The sequence below is a fragment of the Canis lupus genome, chromosome 26 (genome assembly GCF_048164855.1).
Source record: "Canis lupus baileyi chromosome 26, mCanLup2.hap1, whole genome shotgun sequence".
Classification (NCBI taxonomy): domain Eukaryota; kingdom Metazoa; phylum Chordata; class Mammalia; order Carnivora; family Canidae; genus Canis; species Canis lupus.
The window spans coordinates 48,418,178-48,434,588 of record NC_132863.1 but is presented as its reverse complement, the minus strand read 5'-3'; the positions used below and the strand labels follow the sequence as shown (position 1 = coordinate 48,434,588).

Genomic DNA, 16,411 nt, shown 5'->3' with positions numbered 1-16,411 from the left:
TTCTGCAGTGGCCACGCGTCCCAGCACAGAGAACAGACGCTGTCCCCCTGCGCCTCGGCGCACGGGGGCCCCCAGCCTGCCCTGACCCCCAGAGAGACCCCCGACCTGGCCCACCCGCCGTCTGGGAGGGCAGGAGACAGGGCTGGGTGCGGGTTTCCCTGACCCCTCGGCTCTGGCGTTCCGCCTCCTGAGCTCTCCTGGGAACACACCTGCGCTCATCGGCCACCCCCTACAGACGGGGAAACTGAGGTCAGGGAGGTCAGCCCATGCTGAGCGGGGACGTAGGCAAGAGGGGCCCCCACAGGCCCTGCCCTACGGCGACAAGGCCTGCTACCCCCTCCCCGCGGGCCCTGGTGTCCGGCGGAGGCCAGAGGCACAGGCCACACGGTAACTATGGGGAAACAATCCCGGGTCTGTGTGGGTTCAGCCCCGACCCGTCCTGCCACTTTCTGCGCGGAGACAGAACCCGTTGGGCAGCTTCGGGCAGTCTCTGCCTCCCTTCTGCTCCTGGCTGAGAGAACCAAGAACCTGTCAAGCGGGTTTGGCCAAAATTGTGCCTTGTTGCCCGTGCAAGTTCCCGCACTGCTCACTCCTGTCTCCCTCAGGTGGGGAGCGCTGGGCTCACGAGGTCGCAGAGGTCGCCACACCGAGGGGCCGTGTGAGTAGCTGGGGACCCCGCGGCTGGCGGCTCCAACAACCGGGGTGGGGGGGAGGGCCTGGGGCCCCCGGGGGTGCTGGCCACGAAGGCTGAGCCCCAGTCTCCGCTCGCCGAGCAGGAGGCGGGGGTCAGCACGAGAGGCGCAGCCACCTGCCCCAGGGCACCCCGTCCAGGGGGCTGAGCGGGCAAAGGAAACTCCCGGGCGGAGGGTCGGGGCAGAGGCCAGGCGGCCTGACACCACCACACCAGGAAGTCGTCATCTGGTGAGGATCCGGGGGCACCGGGAATGGGCTGGTAGCCAGACCCTCCATCCTGGGCCTGCCCACTGCCCAGACCCCCACAGAGCAGAGGGGTGCAGCCGTGGAGGTGAGGGGCATCCACGGCCCGGTCGCCCCCGGCTCAGTGCTGGGCACCGGGGGGTACTCAGCTGCCCCCCGCTCCGTGTCCCTTGAAACACGGTGACAAACAGGGACATGGGTCCTGCTCAGCCTCCCCTGACCAGGCCTCAAGGTGGAAGCCAGCGAGGGTGCAGCCCCAGAGGGCCAGCCCGTCCTCAAGGAGTCAGGTTGCAGGGCCCGCTGTTACCTGAGCCCGCCAAGCAAGCGCGCACCTGCCTTGTCCTCCGTGCATGTGTGCACGTGGGAGCCACAACCAGGTGTGCGCGTGCGCCGGCGTGTACATGTGTGTTCAGCTGTCGGTGAGCCAATGCAGGGCTGTGTGCCTGCACAGGGGGTGGCCGAGGGTGGCACCGAGGGCACGGCGTGCATGTGTCGGGGTGCTAGCACACGGTTAGGATACTGCCTCCCTGCGTGTGTGTGGGCATCGTTCACTTATGCATGCCTATCCCTGGTCTGCGTGTCTGGCGATGTTAGAAACCACCCCAGCGGCGACGTGTCCCTGGACGTGAACCGACCTGGGAGTCGCTAGGCCTGGGCTCTGCCCCTGGCAAGCTGGCCACCGTGGAAAGGTGATGTCGCCCCGAGCCTCAGCTTCCTCATCTGTGCAATGGGCTTATCATAGTTACTTCATGCCGAATGGGAGACCAGTGAGTGGGTGCCCGGCACCGGGGCTCCCAGGCTGGCCCCTGACCACCAGCCGGCCGGTTGTCACCGGAGCACCCACCAAGGGCAAAGAGTCCTGACAGCACCAGGGGGCACGGACTCTTGCGCCTGCAGGAGCCCGGCTCAGGGTCCACCCCCACCGTCTGCTTCAGGGACAGGGACACTGAGGCACAGCCAGACAAGCGATGTGGCCACAGCTGCCGTGGACGCGTTGCCGTCACCACAGAGGCCCCTCGAGAGTGGAGAGAGACTCGAGCGCCTTGTCCGCTTCGAGGCTCGCTCAGTCCCGAATCTGTAGAATGGGCCAGTCGGCTCCCGCAGGAGGCCGGGGCGCCAAGCCTGGCTGCAGCAGGTGCTCCGTAAGGCTCGCACCGAGGACCCTGGAGCGTGTCCGACTGTGTGCCTGACCCCCTGCGGGCCGGACAGGAGGCAGGGAGGGCGCAGTGACGGTCACTTGGGAAAGGGTGGGTTGAGGTACAGACAGCCCGTGGGCAACCTCTCTGCACTCAGCTCCCTCGGAGAAACCTGGGGGCCACGGCAGCGCCCCTGCAGCGCTTGGAGCCTGGCACAGCGCCCGGCACAGAGGGGACCCTCAGGAGCAGCCGCCACTGCTATCTTTACTGCTCTGTCGTTGTTGTTCCACGGGTGGGTGGAGAGAGACAGGAGTGACCGCAGGGAAGGAGCCGGGTCGGGACCTGCACACCCGAGGGGTACAGGGGAGGCCAGGGGGTGAGGAGCCCCGCTCCCCCACCACAGCCTCAGACCCTGGAGGAGCCCGGGGCCGGGCTGGCCCAGGAGCAGGGCAGGAACCCGCACCGCTGTGGGCATCGCCCTGTAGTGCCCGGCGCAGGCCTTCTGTGCATGAGGCCAGTGGCCCCGCCCCTGGACAGTCACCAAGACTCAGTGGACCCAGAGTGTCCCTGCAATGCAAGTGTGTGCCTGTTGGAGCCTGAGTCCTTGCCCTCAAACTTGGGAGCGGAGGGTCCTTCCTTGTGCAAAGGATCTTTGCAGCCCCGGTCCCTGTACTTGGCCAGGACAGGAGGCGCCCCTGTGAGCAGCACTGTTAGCCCCCGGGCTGCGGGGGAGGGGGTGCGCGTGGAGGGACCGCGGCCAGGGGACACGGGGGCCTCCGTCTGCACTTGGCTGAGCACCCGGCCTGCCAGGTTCTTGGCTGAGTATCTGTCACCTGGGCACGCATTGCCCGGACACCCATCACCTGGAACGTGTCACCTGCACAGGTGTCACCTGGACACGCATCACTTGATAGAAAGGAGCCTTAAAACAACCTGCCATGGGGCGGGGTCCCATTACCCCCCAGTGAGAAACTGAGGCCCCGAGAGGTGAAGCGATGTGCCCAGGTCACACGGGGGTTACAGGCAGGACGGGGACCGACGCCAGGGCTGCCTGCTTGGACACCCCCAGCTTTAGCCCTCTGCCCAGTGTAGGTGGCAGGTGCGTAGGGCCATCGAGTGGCTGACCCACCCGCCCTTCCTCCCACCTGCTCCTTCCGGGGGTTCAGCCCCAGCAGAGACCTTCCAATCTGGGCATCCAGAGGGGAGGAGGTGGGTACCCCTGAGCCCGTCTGAGGCCCTAAGGAGCAGAGCTCAGGCATCTCACCCCAGCGGCCGCCCAGACACCCCCTCCTGTGCACAGGCTGCACAGGCCCAGCGATAGCAACCCAGCTCCTCACCCCTGTGGGCTTCTCCCTGACCCAAGCCCCATAGCGACACCCCCAGACCCAGCAGACCTTGGCTTCTGGAGCCCCTGGGGCCCCACAGCTGCTGTCAGCACTCCTAGCAGATGCGGAGCAGCCTGCTGGGGAGGCCCGGCCCGCAGAGCCCTGGCACCACAACCTCCTTCTACCCACACCTTCTTCCCAAAACCACGGGAGGCTGCGGACTTCACCCCCTCCCCCACCCCCCGACTGCCACCTCCCTCCACCTCCTGCCCCTTCCTTGGACCCTCCTCACATTCCCGGAGAGTGGAGGCCCGGATGGGGTGCTGCCCTGGAAGACTAACTCTGTCTACTTGGCCTTGGCCAAAGTGTTCATGTCACCTGCCCACCTGAGGAGGTCACACATCCCCATGGCACCATGACCCGTGGGCTGGTTGGCCCTGGGCCTCCCAGGAGATGAGAGGAGAGGCTGTCAGCATGATGCACCCCTTCTGGCTCTGCTTCCAGCCACCAGCACACCCTGCCCTGTGTCCCTGCTGCCCCCTGCCCGGCGTGCAGGAGAGTGTCTCCTCGTGTCCTTCAGAAACCCTGAGAGTGGCAGCCAGGTGCGGCCTGCAGGGGTTGGGGGCCAGAAGGAGCCTGGGGGCAGGCCGGCCTAGCACCAGAGCCCGCATGGGCCTCTCCCAGACCTACAGGCACCGTCGGCTCCCTAGGGCGGCTCCTGTCCGGGCAGGGGGAGAGCTGCCTGTCTGGCGGGTCTGGGTGGAATTTCCAGCGCTGCAGCTCAGCCCCTGCGCGGCCCTCCTCGCCCCGCCTGCCCCAGCCTGAACCTACAGAGGCCGCTGCTCACCGCCTGAGCTCCAGGGGCCGCTGCGAGATAAAAATCTCTGTGGCCAGCGGTGCGGGGCCCTGGGGAGCTAGTCCTTGGTGATGTCAAGCCCCAGCTCCCACTTCCCACTGGGTGGCTGGGGAACATGACACTGCCTCTTTGGGCCTTGGTTCCCCCATTTGGAGAGGGGGCTCCTCACAGCCTGGCGGGGATCAGACAGGCCGTAAAGGAAGCTTGGGAATGCGGCGGGGACTATCACTTACACCAGCTCGAACCCCGGTCTCCCAACCCCAAGATTTAGGGTCTGGTCTCCCAACCTGCAAGGATGCCCCTCGTCGGGTGAGTGGCGGCTCCCAGCCTCGGGGCAAGGGACCCTCCTGAGTCCTCACCACTCGGCACACAGCCACCCAGCAGCCACCCCCATGCCCCTGGCCATCACTTGGGAGTGGCCCGGAGCCCAGGCAGGTCCTCAGAACGAGTTAAGGAGCCCCACCTTCCCACCACACCCCAGCCGGCCCCGCTCAGCTGGCTCCCACAGCCCCCGCAGGACACGGACCTCACTCCGTCCTCTGGCCGAGGCTTCCGGTGCTCTGACGCTTAACTTCAGGTCCACAGAGCCCGCTGAGAGCCAGACCCCACAGTCCACTTTCCCCGGGCTGGCCCCAACCCGTCGCTTCTCCCGGGGCCTCAGGGTCTACTCTCTGCAGTCGGGGGCGCCCCCAGCCCGAGGCCCACTCCCCCAGGCCACCACCCCACCTCCCGAGAACCCAGAGCATCAGGCCTCTTCTGTGCCACGTGTGCCTGAGCCCCAGGTCCGGCGGGCTTCCAGGTGTGGCTCCCGTGGCGCGGTATCGCAGCGTGCTGGCACCCAGGAGTGGGGGGCAGTCCCTCCTCCCGGCGGAGGCCATCAGCAGGGGTGCGCAGGGTTCCCCGTTCAGGGCCGTTCCTCAGGGTGCTGCTGCAAACACTCGGTCGTGCACGTGTCTTCTGTGCAAACTGAAATTCAAATGAGACGGGGTTCCCTTGAGCAGCCCCAGGGAGGAGCCGGGCCAGCCTGGAGTGATGGGGCCACGGGCTGCTCTGAGCAGAGGCCGTCAGGGGCCTGCAGTCTGCTGGGTGGAGAGTGTGTCCTCGCGAAGGGGTGGCCTGGGCTCCGGCGGGCGTGGCCAGGGAGCGGAAGGTGAGGCCTGGGTGGATGTGGGAGGCCAGCCAACGGGTGCTGCTGACAGGTCAGTGCGGGATGCCAGCAGAGGGGCCAGGAGGGCCAGGCGTTCAGCTGCCTGGTGGCAGGGCCCAGCAGACCCCAGGGCTCCTTGGGCGGAGGACCAGAAGGGCCACCTCCCCCCCCCCCCCCCCCGGTTGGTGACATGCAGACAGGAAGAGGGGAGGCTCTGGCCCCAGGGGGGCCAGGACGGCCCCACTCTGTCCCCTGGGATCCTGGGAACCTGGGCCCCTCCTCCCCACGGCGCACCGGCGAGGCCAGCAGAGCCCCAGCCCTGCGGTGGGGATGGTGCTGAACGCAGCCCAGTGTCCACCTGAACAGCCACAGTTATGCAGACCCGAGGGGAACGCGGGAGAAGGGGCGCTGGGGCCTCAGCCCCCCTAATACACGCACCACTCAGAGCACGCAGGTCCGCACGCACATGTCCACACTCAGATCACACACGGCAGGACACGGGCCCCCGGCGCACAGCCCGGCCCGCACGGCACGCAGCCTGAGTGAACGGCAGCTCGGCGCAGAGGCCTGGGCGTGGTGGCCTGCACCCGCCCCAGCGACTGGCAATGCCCCCTCCTCTCGCGGGAGCTGGAAGACTTTCCCAGAAGGGCTCTGCGTGTTGCAACCAGCTCAGGTTAACAGAGCATGTCATGGGTGCCCAGACCCGGGGCCCAGCCTCCCAGGCCTGGGGCCATTCTGTGGCCACAGGGGCAGTGGCAGGGGAGGGGGGCGGGGCAGGGGGGACCCACAGCCCTGTGAGCTCACTCCTCCCAATGGCCTGCCTGCCAGAGACCTCTCCAGGCTGGCAGGGTCTCAGAAAGACCTGGAAGGCGGTGAGGGCAAGGGTGCCCAGGCCCTTGGCTTGCAGGCCCCCAAATTCTGGTCTTGGGCAGCGACCCAGCTAGGTGCTCCTGAGGACGTGTGGGGAGGAGGGGGATGGGGTCAGCGGTCTGTGGCTCCTCTGCAGAGGGACTTCTGTCCCCTCCGTGGAACCCTGCAGCCTCTCAAACGGGACCCACTTCCTTGGGCAGATGAGGCTGGTGTGTGTGTGTCTGTGGATCTGTGTCTACATATGTGCCCACATGGGGCCCTAGAGCCCACAGACTCTTCCCAAGCCAACAGGACGTCTCCCCACTTCGTCCTCTGCAGGCTGGGAACACAGGGGCGGTAGAGGCCGAGGAGCCATCGCTCTACCCTGAGCACAGAGGGGTCTGGCCCCGAGCCGTTGGGAGCCATGGAGAGCTTCACGGAGTCACTGAACAGACTGAAGGACGTCCACGAGAACGAGGTCCGGGGTGAGTGCCATGCGAGTGGGTGGGGCAGCCTGGGGGTGAGTGGGGTGAGTGGGGGCAGGTGTCTGCAGCCCTCACCTGGGCCAGGTCAACGTGCTCCTACAGGTCACCTCCCATTCTTGCCAGGCCTTGGGACCCTGCCTTTTGGCCCCGACAGGGAGTCCTAACCCGGAGCCCAGAGTGGCCATGTAGGCAGGCGCCCAGCCTCGGGACGCATCCCTGAGCGCGCCCTGGAGGTCTTCTCCCCCAGGGTCAGCTGATGGCAGAGCAGAAATGAAGAGCCAAGCCTGCAGCAGAGGGCCCGAAGCTTTGGTGGAGATGGGCCCCTGGCCCAGGGCGGGGCAGGGGGTGCTCGGCAGCCTGCAGAAGCTCGCCCACCTCTAGGAGTGGGAGCTCATGGCTCCCCAGGCCCGTCCAGAACATACCAGGGTTTGGAGCTGAATCCCTCTGCTTCCCTCCAGAACCCAGCCCACACACCTGTCCATTCCACCCCCCTGAGCACAGGGCTGGAGCCACCCCACACCCCCACTCTAGGGCCAGCCAGACCCTCCCAGGACCTTTCTACAGCACGGACACCCCGCCTGAGGGCCTAAAGGCCTGATCTCTTCCCCAGCGACCCAGACACGCAGGGGGGCTGTGTGGGCTGGCCGACCGCGGGCAGACTACAAGTAGGTGGCAGAGGCAACCTCCTGCTGGGGTTTCCTCAAAGGACCTGTTTTATTTCCACACTGGCTGTGCCCCCCGCTAAAAACACGCCAGGACTTGGCCAGGTGGCCGGTCACTCCCAGCATCAGGGGCCCTCCCAACCTCCAGGCAGGCACCAGAGCCAGAGACCCCGAGGGGGTGGAAGCTGCCGGCCGGTGCGGACTGGGAGCCCACCAGGTGGGCGGCCTCGGGGAGTCAGTGAGGGGGTCCACGGAGGGCCCTGCCTGACAGTCAGGGACAGGCGGTGCCCCAGGCTCTGCTGCGTGACCCGGCCTGACCCCCACCCCTTTTCTTGCTCCTCCAGGTCTGCAGAACAAGCTTCTGGAGCTGAACTCAGAGAGATGTCGGTGAGTCGGGACAGACCCTGGCCCAGAGCAAAACCAATGAGAAAGACAGTGGCCACAGTGCAGGGCACTAAGCCTGCCATCATCCAGGGATGCAAAAGGGGAAACTGAGGCTCAGCGTGGGGGTGGGGGTGAGTCTGGTCCAAGGCCTTCCTTGCCTCCAGGAGCTGGTGAGCCAGGACTGGAACCTCCAGGCCCCTGAGTGAACGGGGACCCTCCAGGGGGTGGGCAAGCCGCATCCACTTGGGGCAGCTGGGGTACCAGTAGGAGCACTCCTTGGGGGCCCCTAAGGCCTGGGGGGCAGGCTCCTCACATCCCCATGTCATCTATGGGGCTGCAGTCCTGCTGCAATGAGTGGCGTGCGGACCTGGCCGGTCACCGAGGCAGCCTCGAACGCTCGCATCTGGGCATCTGGGCCGAGGGCTTAAGCGCGGCCCTCGCAAGGACGTCCCCACGGAGGGGGGGAGGGGGGGGCGCCCAGCAGGACCCTGGCGGGCACCTCCCCGGGCAGGGGAGGCCAGCGTGGGGGGACAGCGTGGGGCTCCGGGCAGAGCAGAACCCCCACCTGGGCTCCCCCTGCAGCGACGCCCAGAGGGTGGAGGAGCTGTGCGCCAAGAACCACCAGCTCCGGGAGCAGCAGAAGGCGCTGAAGGAGAACGTGCGGGTGCTGGAGAACAGGTGCGCTGGGGCGGACGGGGAGGGGCTGCGGGGAGGGGCTGTGGGGAGGGGCTGCGGGGAGGGGAGAGGGGCTGCAGGGGAGGGGAGGGGGCTGCAGGGGAGAGGAGGGGCTGCGAGGGAGGGGAGGAGCTATGGGGAAGGGAGGGGCTGCGGGGGAGGGGGGTTGCTGGGGAGGGGGTTTGCAGGGGAGGGTGGGGAGGGTGGGGAGGGGCTGCAGGGAGAGAAGGGAGAGGAGGGAGAGGGGCTGCTGGGTGGGGTGGGCATCTCCACTCTCCATCCCCCTCCCCGCCCCCCCCCCACATGGGGATCCTCAGAGCTGCACTTGGGAGGTTCCTTCTCAAACTCCGCAGAACCCACAACTCAGGAGGGCTTAGCCGGCAGGGTAGGGGTGGGGGGGCTGCCCCAGCTCGGGCATGCCAGGGGCACATCTTGGCAGCGGGCCTCAGTCTCCCTCCTCCCTCCTCTCCTCCTCCCTCCTCCCTCCTCCCCACGGCAGGCTGCGGGCTGGCCTCTGTGACCGCTGCATGGTCACCCAGGAGCTGGCCAGGAAGAAGCAGCAGGAGTTCGAGAACAATCTCCTCCAGAACCTGCAGCACGTCTTCATCCTCAGTGAGCCCTGCCCCCTGTCACCTTGCACCTCCGTGTCCCCTCAGTGGGAGTCCAATGAGGACTGGCTCAGCCTGACATGGGGTCTCAGGGAAACGGACAATAGTACAAGGTCCCCGCTGGGCCGCGCATGTCCCTCAGCGGTCAGCCACCTGGGCTGGGGGGCCCCTGCCCTCAGGACCTCCACCCCGCCTCCCTGTAAGGAGGACAGTCCCACAGAGTCCGGAGGTCCCACCGGCCAATGAGGAGCCCGAGCCCCCGAGCCCTAGGGGGCCACCCCAGAGACCAGCTCAGTACTGGAGGGTGGGAGGGTTCCCAAGGCTGGCGCACCCCGCTCCATAGCATCACCCATCGGGTCGTGCAGCAACCCCCAGCAAGCCCCAGGCCGAGCGCTGGGTCACAGCGGGGCAGGTCACGGGTCGCGGGTCACAGAGGGGACTTCCTGCGCAGCCCAGCCGCCCCCACACCCAGCCTTTCACTAATCAGTGCCTTTTGCAGCCAACGAGTTGAACCGGCTGCAGGGGGAAAATGAGACACTGAAGGAGGAGATGAAGCGGCTCCGGGGCCCACGGTGAGCAGGGAAGGGAACCTCTCGGTCCCCAAGGCCCAAGCCCCGCAGGCCCCGGCACGAGGTGCAGAACCGTGGCCGTCAGCCCAGCACCATCACCGCAGCACACGCTGCCACCCTCTTGCAGTCTAACAGATGGGAGATCCAGGGGACACCCTAGGAACCAAGCTGGGGCCCCCAGCCCCGCAGCAGCTGACACCTGCCACTCCCCTGGGATCACATATTTGAGAGAAGCCAGCCCTGTGGCATGAGCCACTGATGGTGGAGTCCCGGGCAACGTCCAGAGAGGGCTCCTTCCTGGCCACCTGAGTGTCCCTGCAGGGTGGCTTGGCCCCAGGGGACTGATTGTCTCTGGGGGCGCCGCCCTTGCTCACTCTCCCTGTCTTTGCTTCCCCTCTGGGTCAGGCTCAAGCCCCAGTACAGGGAGGGCGCCTCAGACCCCCCCTCACCCCGACTGCTCCCCTCCCCGGGCCCTCGGAAGGCCGTCACGGAGAAGACGCTGGGAGGCCATGAGGAGGCCGAGGACGACCATGCAGGTGCGAGTCCCCGGAGAGAAGGTGCTCTGAGGATGAGAGACCAGAAAGCTGGGCCTGCAGGACTGTGGAACCCCCTGGCTGGGGGCGAGCCGCCCACCCTCTGCGGGCCTCCCATTCTGCCCTGCCCACTGCATTTCCTCCCACAGAAAAGTCTGCGGGCTACAGGACATCTCCAGTGGCCAAAATCTCCCCGAGTACCAACCTGCCTGAGACACGGGCCCCAGACATGGTGAGGACAGACCCCCAAGGCCCAATCCTTTCTGCCCCAGGCAGGAGGCTGGCAGCTGGCACCCTGGTCTGTGCCAGGTACTGCAGGCCAGCTCCACACAGCAGGTGCCTGTGCCCTGTGCCGGGCAGGGACCGCTGGGTGGAGGCGCAGCTCAGAGAGGGTGGGTCACCTGGCCGGAGTCGCACGGGGACGAGGGCACAGGGCTGCAGCCGGCCCCGCCCAGGCTGACCCCTCCACCCGGCGCAGAGCCCCCAGCGAATCTCCAACCAGCTGCACGGGACCATCGCAGTGGTGCGGCCGGGCTCCCAGGCCTGCCCTGCCGACCGGGCCTCAACCAATGGGACACCCCCCTTGCCACTCGCCAGGAGCAGCCCCCCCAGCCCACTCTACGAGCACAGCCTCCCCCTGGACAGGTGAGGCCCTGCCCACTGCCACCGCCCAGAGCAGCCCCCGCCGAGCACCTGGTCTCCAAATCCAGTCCCACCTTTTGGGAGGTGGCCAGCTCAGGGGTAGGGGGGTGTGGGAGCAGTGGATGGGCACTGGGTCCCAGGAGCCCCCTCGGAAGTGATCTGAGACCGTTCTCAGGATCTGAGAGCATCGTACGCAGGTGGGCCGGGCCCGGCAGAAAGATCTCCGTGGGCGGGTCCCTGCTCAGAGCCCCAGGCCCCGGGTCACCTCTGGCCTCTCCATGACCGTCCACGTGGGCCTACCCCTCTCCACGACCTGCCTTGTGACTGGGGCAACTGACCTGTGGGCCTCAGGCCCTCACCCGTGAGATGGGGACTAACCCCGGGGCCGCAGCAGTTGGGCTTCTCATCCTGCAGCTTCCTGCGGGCCTCCCGGCCCCCCGTCACGGCCTATGAGTCCCTGAAGCGCTCCCTCCAGGCTGACCGCCTCTGCCTCCTGAACCGCCACCTGTCTCTGCACCTTCAGAGCCCTCACCGCAGCCCCCAAGTCCCCGCCACGGCCCCCGGTGGCCCCCGGCCCCAGGGCCTGAAGGCTGGGGAGGAAGAGGCCTGGGAGGAGCCCGTGGGCCTGCTGGGGCTGCCGGGCGCCCTGGTGGACATGCGAGACCCTCGGCTGGAAGGGGCCCTGCACCTGCTCCTGGCCCAGCAGCTGCGGGCACAGGGGCGGGTGGGCAGTGCCAGGCTGAGGGGCCCGCCCACGCCAGGGGGGACCCCGCCCTCCCCACCAGTCAGCTCTGACTCGGAAGGCCCCCAGGGCGAGGCAGCCGGGGCAGCCCCGTCCGGAGGGGGGCACGTGCAGCCCGCGGGCCCAGGCAGCCCCAGGGGAAAGGAAGCCACGGCCACACGAGACTATGTCCCAGACAAGCCCCTGGACCTCTCAGAGCGGGGCCGGGGCCGGGATGCCCCCAAGCCTCCCGACCGGCCAGGGTCACTCAGCCCCCCAACTGCCCACACTCCTGGCCCGGAGCCACCTCAGGGAGTGGAGCCACCTGCCCAGTCTGGACCCTGGGGACTCAGCAATGGCACCAAGGGAGCGAGAGCTCCAGAGCCAGAGGAGCCCACCACTCCCGAGGTAAGGGCCCACCCTCCTCTCGGCCCCCACATGCCCCCAGCCCAGGCCAGCATCCCGCCGGGCCCAAGCTGTGTTCTTCCCTCTGTTCCATCGGGCTGGTCCCCCGTGGGGAAGCCTGGCCTGATTCACACTAGAGGGGAGAGGGCTAACCCTCCGGCTGCAGCCCCGGGCGCAGCGAGTCTCACAGGCCACAGGCCGCAGGCCCTTCCCAGTTGGGGCTGGGGGCAGGGCAGTCGCCTCAAGTGAATTCAAGCCACTTACTCGCTTCTCCCCCAGGACCCCTCCCAACCTCTTCCGGGGCCCCAGCACACCACGGCCTCTCCAAGCGGGACGGGAGCTGAGGCGAGAGGGAGGCCAAAACCTGACCCCCACCCACACAGGCCCGAAGCTGATGGCCACCCAGGTAAGGCTGAGTACCTGGGGGCTCGAGACCGTAGTGGGAAGGGAGGGGCAGGGGTCAGCATCAGCTCAGGGGGGCCTGTCCTAGGGCCTAGCTCAGTCCCCTGGGCCCGTCCAGCCAAACCCTGGGTCTAGGGCTTGGACCCCAGCTGTGGACCCAGAAAAGAGATGGGGGTGCTCAGGGCGGGCACTTCTCTGACCACAGGTAGTGAAGGGAAGAGCATCCTCCCAATTAGGGCTTCAGGGCAAGTAGTGAGCTCCCTGTCACAGGGCGACCAAGCTGGGGACAGCCCGGCTGATGGGGTCACTGCTGAGCATACAGGAGATGTTGATGGGTCACCCAGTCCCTCTGTGCCTCAGTTTCCTTTAGTCGCCACTCCTAGTCTGGCCTGCTGGAAAGGTCTATGCTTCTGCTAGACTCCAGGGCCCCCCACCCGGCCTGACCCACATCCTGCACCCTGCACCCTGCAGAGCTCAGCAAGGCCCAAGTGCAAGGGCTAGAGCCAGACGAGCTGGACACCTCGGACCCCTCGGACGATGAGGTGGGTCCCCGGCCACACCGCAGTGGAGCCACTGAGCCAGGGCTGCCCCAGGCTCGGGGGAAGGTCCTCGTCCTGACCACATCCCCGACCCCGCAGGTGGGCCTGAGCTCTGAGGTGGGGGCCCAGCCGAGCCCTGCAGGGGAGGGGCCCAGGTGCTCCTGCACCACGGAGCACAGGCCAAGCCTGGCACGGAAGAGGAAGCGGCCCTCGGTGCAAAGGTAGGAGGCCGGGCTGCGGGGGGCGGGGGCGGGGGGCAGCCGAAGCGCAGGGTCCCCACCCCGCCTTGCTGGCTGCTTGGAACCGGAGACCACCCTGAAACGGCTCCTGGCACAGGCCCCCTGGGGGAGGGACCCGAGTCAGGACAGCGGGAACCCGGGCTCTCTTCGGGCCACTGCGCAGCCCAGCCCGTCAGTGGGGGCCTGTTCCCAATCCCCCCCCTGAGGTGGGTGGCACCGGGCTGTGGCGAGATTTCAGCGGGAAGAGGCTGAGGACAGTTGTTCGCAGCGTCTGGCATCAGGGCATCAGGGCAGGGGTCTCCCGGCCACAAGCAGCCCCCAGGCGGGTGGCTCGTGGGGGGGCCTCTGGGACTCTCTGTCCTCAAAGAGGAGCCGCAGGGAGGGCGCAGGCCTCTGGGTGTGCAGAGTGTGCTGAGGACGGGGCTGCTCCAGTGTTTGCGTCGGCGCCCAGACACCCTCTTGTTTCCTGCTGTGGCCACCAGGCGCCCGTGAACACCCAGCTCGCGGGGCACGCCGCCCGGGGTGTGTGCAAGCAGGCCCGCAACGGCAGGCTGGGCTGTGGCCACCACAGTATGCCATCGTTGCCGCGAAGGTGACAGCGGCCTGTGTCTGCCAGGGCCGACGGTGGAGGAGGCCGGCACACCTGCCCCGTTCCGAGGCACTTCCTGCAGGGCACGTTGGGAAACTGCCCTGGTGGCCACAACCCATAGGGATGCTTGGGTATCCACCCCACCCTCCGCTCGGACCCAAGCTGTCCCCGTCCCCGGTCCTCCCCGCCGGGCGAAGACAGGGACCGCCAAGCAGGCCCCAACCCCGCAAACACACACTGCTGGGCGGTGAGACCAGGGCGCTGCCCCAGCTTGTGGCTGGCACCCCGCACCAAGGGCAGCGCCCAGGCAGAGGTTCAGGGTGACCCACGGAAACCACTGCCTTTAGGCCTCACCACCCTGCCCAGTGATGGGTCGTCACGGTTTCCGAGGTGGGAAAACCAGCCCTCAGAGAAGTAAGATGACCTGCCCAAGGTCACAGAGTTGGCACGTGGGGTCAGGATTCCAACCTGACTCGTCCAACCCAGAACTGGAGCCCGTTCTGCATCAGACACGGGCCTAGGCCCAGCCTCCCGGCAGGACCTGCCTGCAAGGGTCCCGAGGACAGACAGCCCTCCCCTGTACCCAGGCCCATGGAGGCACCCCAGCAGCGCCTTGGGCATCCTAAGAGCATTTCCCCAGAAGGTCCTGGACCTTCAGCGAGGCACCCGGACACTGGGGCCAGATGGTCTTCGGGGTCGCACACCTGCAGAGAGCCCACCCTTCCACCAGACGCCCACACTCACCCTCCAATCAGACCAGCTCTGCCCGGGTGTCTGTCGCTTCCAGGAACAAGTCGGCTCTGCGACGGTGGGCTCAGCTCCCCTGCCCCAAATACTGCCCTGAGGCCCCGGCAAGGAGCCAGCATCGCTGTGAGACAGCCATGCCGGCCGCTGCCGTGCCCCGGCTAACCTTGGCCCACTCTCCACAGCCTCCAAGAAGCCGCCACCAGGAAGAAGGAGCCCAGCGGAGCCCCTGACAGCACACGAGGGCTCCGGGAGCCCAAGGGACCCTGAGGACAGCAGCCCCTCAGCCAGCGACAGCAGCTGGGAGGAGACTTAGCAGGCTGCTTCCAGGGGCACCACAGCCTGCCCAGCCACGGCTCCCCGCCTGACCCCCAGCCCAGCAGCCCAGCAGACAGCCCAGCACAGGGCAGGAGGCGACAGGGTGCTGGCCCGTGTCCACAGGGGCTGGGAAGGCCGAGGCGGGTCTCTGGCTGGTCATTGAACCCTCCATCTCCGCCCGTCTCAGAAATGACCAGCTGGTCCTGCTGCTCCACCCTCACCCTAACATCTGTTGCCTTGGGGGAAGCAGAGTTCGGGGAGGCAGGGGGCCCGCAGGCTCCAGCCCAGCCCCCACCCCTACCGCTCATAGGCAACCCTTCCTGGGCAGCGCCCCCACCTCTCACCATCCCAGACTCCGCTGGCACCCCGACTCCCAGGCCCCTGCTGCCGGGCCACCCCTTCCCTGCTGGAGCGCAGAGCGTGAGTGGTGGTCTCAGGCGCCCCCTTGTGGAGTCCTGCAAACACGCTGGGCCGTGAGGGTGCCGGGCACCCCAGCAGAGAGCGTACCCGGGAACAAAGGTGTCAAAGACCTGTGCGGCTCGCAGAGTCAGGGGCACCTGGGTCTCCACCTGCCTCTACAGGTGCTTCGAGAGGCTGTGGAATGCACCCAGGCCTGAACAAAACCAGCCCCGTTTGCCGAGGGGTACAGCCACCAGGGCAGCCTGTGGGGAGGGCTGCAGGGAACAGAACAGGCACAGAGCCTCCTCCTCACTGGCTACTCCTGAGGTCCAGGCCCCACATCTGCCACTGACTGCTCAGCCACCTGCAGGGCCTCGGGGCGGCTCGGCCAGGATTGCACCCTTCGCGCTCAGGGATACCCTGCTCCCTTGACCATTGTCACTTTAGGAGGGTATGTCTCGGAGCACTTCTGTAGAGAACCTTACCCAGGTTCCCGAGCCCCATCCCAGACCCCCTGAATCAGGGCCTTGGCGGCAGGCCTGTGCATGAAGTTTGGGAAATCGAGAACTGCCCGTTGCAAGGCAAAGGCAGGATGGTGGGCAATGACTGCACTGGGCGAGGCCTGGGGCAAACTGGGGGTGCAGACCTGACAACGAGAGCCCCACGTCCCCATGCTCGCTGCGGCCAGCCTGCCTGCTGGCGCAAAGGCCAGAGGGACTAAGTTTCCAAGAGGGAATGTGCAGGTGTGTATGTGCACGTTTGTGTGTGAGTGTGTGAAACCTCCTGTTGAAAAAAGTTGTTTTGTTTTTTCTGAAATTGAATAAAAAGCTGTGTGCTCCATTCACATGTGACTTGCAGGCTCGGGTTGGCTCAGGTGTACCCCAGGTGGTAGAGAAGCCACATGGGGTGGGAGCCCAGGGAGAGGGCACAACAGACCCGGCAAGAAGACCACGTTCCTCCCGGGATCCCTCCGACACCCTCAAAACTTCACTCAGTGCCATCTGGCAAAGGAGACATGGCCCAGGGCTCAGCTCTGCTACCTGCTGCAGACACGCACAGGTGTGGAGCTGAGAAGCCACAGATAACACACGCCCATCACTCTGTCCCTCCACTGTCCCCTTCCTCTCTTCTTCATTGATGTCAGCTTAACTGTGAGCTACCAGTTTGTCAGCTGCCCACCTGCCAGGGTCCCCCACTAGCACCAGCTGGCCAGCACTGAGGGCCCACTCTGTGCCAGGCTGGGCGCAG

The 16,411-nt window shown here is 67.0% G+C and overlaps 1 protein-coding gene across 1 annotated transcript; it reads left to right on the top strand.

Annotated features, from left to right (window-relative positions):
* Positions 1-462: 462 nt before the first annotated feature.
* On the top strand, positions 463-16,007 carry RBBP8NL (RBBP8 N-terminal like). The gene is made up of 14 exons (XM_072801680.1): positions 463-658; positions 6,589-6,734; positions 7,741-7,783; positions 8,363-8,458; positions 8,955-9,067; positions 9,563-9,635; positions 10,038-10,168; positions 10,315-10,397; positions 10,644-10,810; positions 11,222-11,936; positions 12,213-12,339; positions 12,807-12,877; positions 12,974-13,095; positions 14,632-16,007. The coding sequence occupies exons 2-14, from the start codon at positions 6,674-6,676 to the stop codon at positions 14,714-14,716; spliced, it is 1,887 nt and encodes a 628-aa protein (XP_072657781.1). The 5' UTR covers positions 463-658; positions 6,589-6,673; the 3' UTR covers positions 14,717-16,007.
* The last annotated feature ends 404 nt before the right edge of the window (positions 16,008-16,411 follow it).

What these genes read in the sequence shown, in the direction of transcription:
- RBBP8NL (XM_072801680.1), top strand. Translation starts at nt 6,674, where the DNA reads ATGGAGAGCTTCACGGAGTCACTGAACAGACTGAAGGACGTCCACGAG. An exon ending in CGAAGCTGATGGCCACCCAG is followed by an intron (nt 12,340 to 12,806) that starts GTAAGGCTGAGT and finishes TGCACCCTGCAG; the next exon opens with AGCTCAGCAAGGCCCAAGTG. An exon ending in CGGACCCCTCGGACGATGAG is followed by an intron (nt 12,878 to 12,973) that starts GTGGGTCCCCGG and finishes CCGACCCCGCAG; the next exon opens with GTGGGCCTGAGCTCTGAGGT.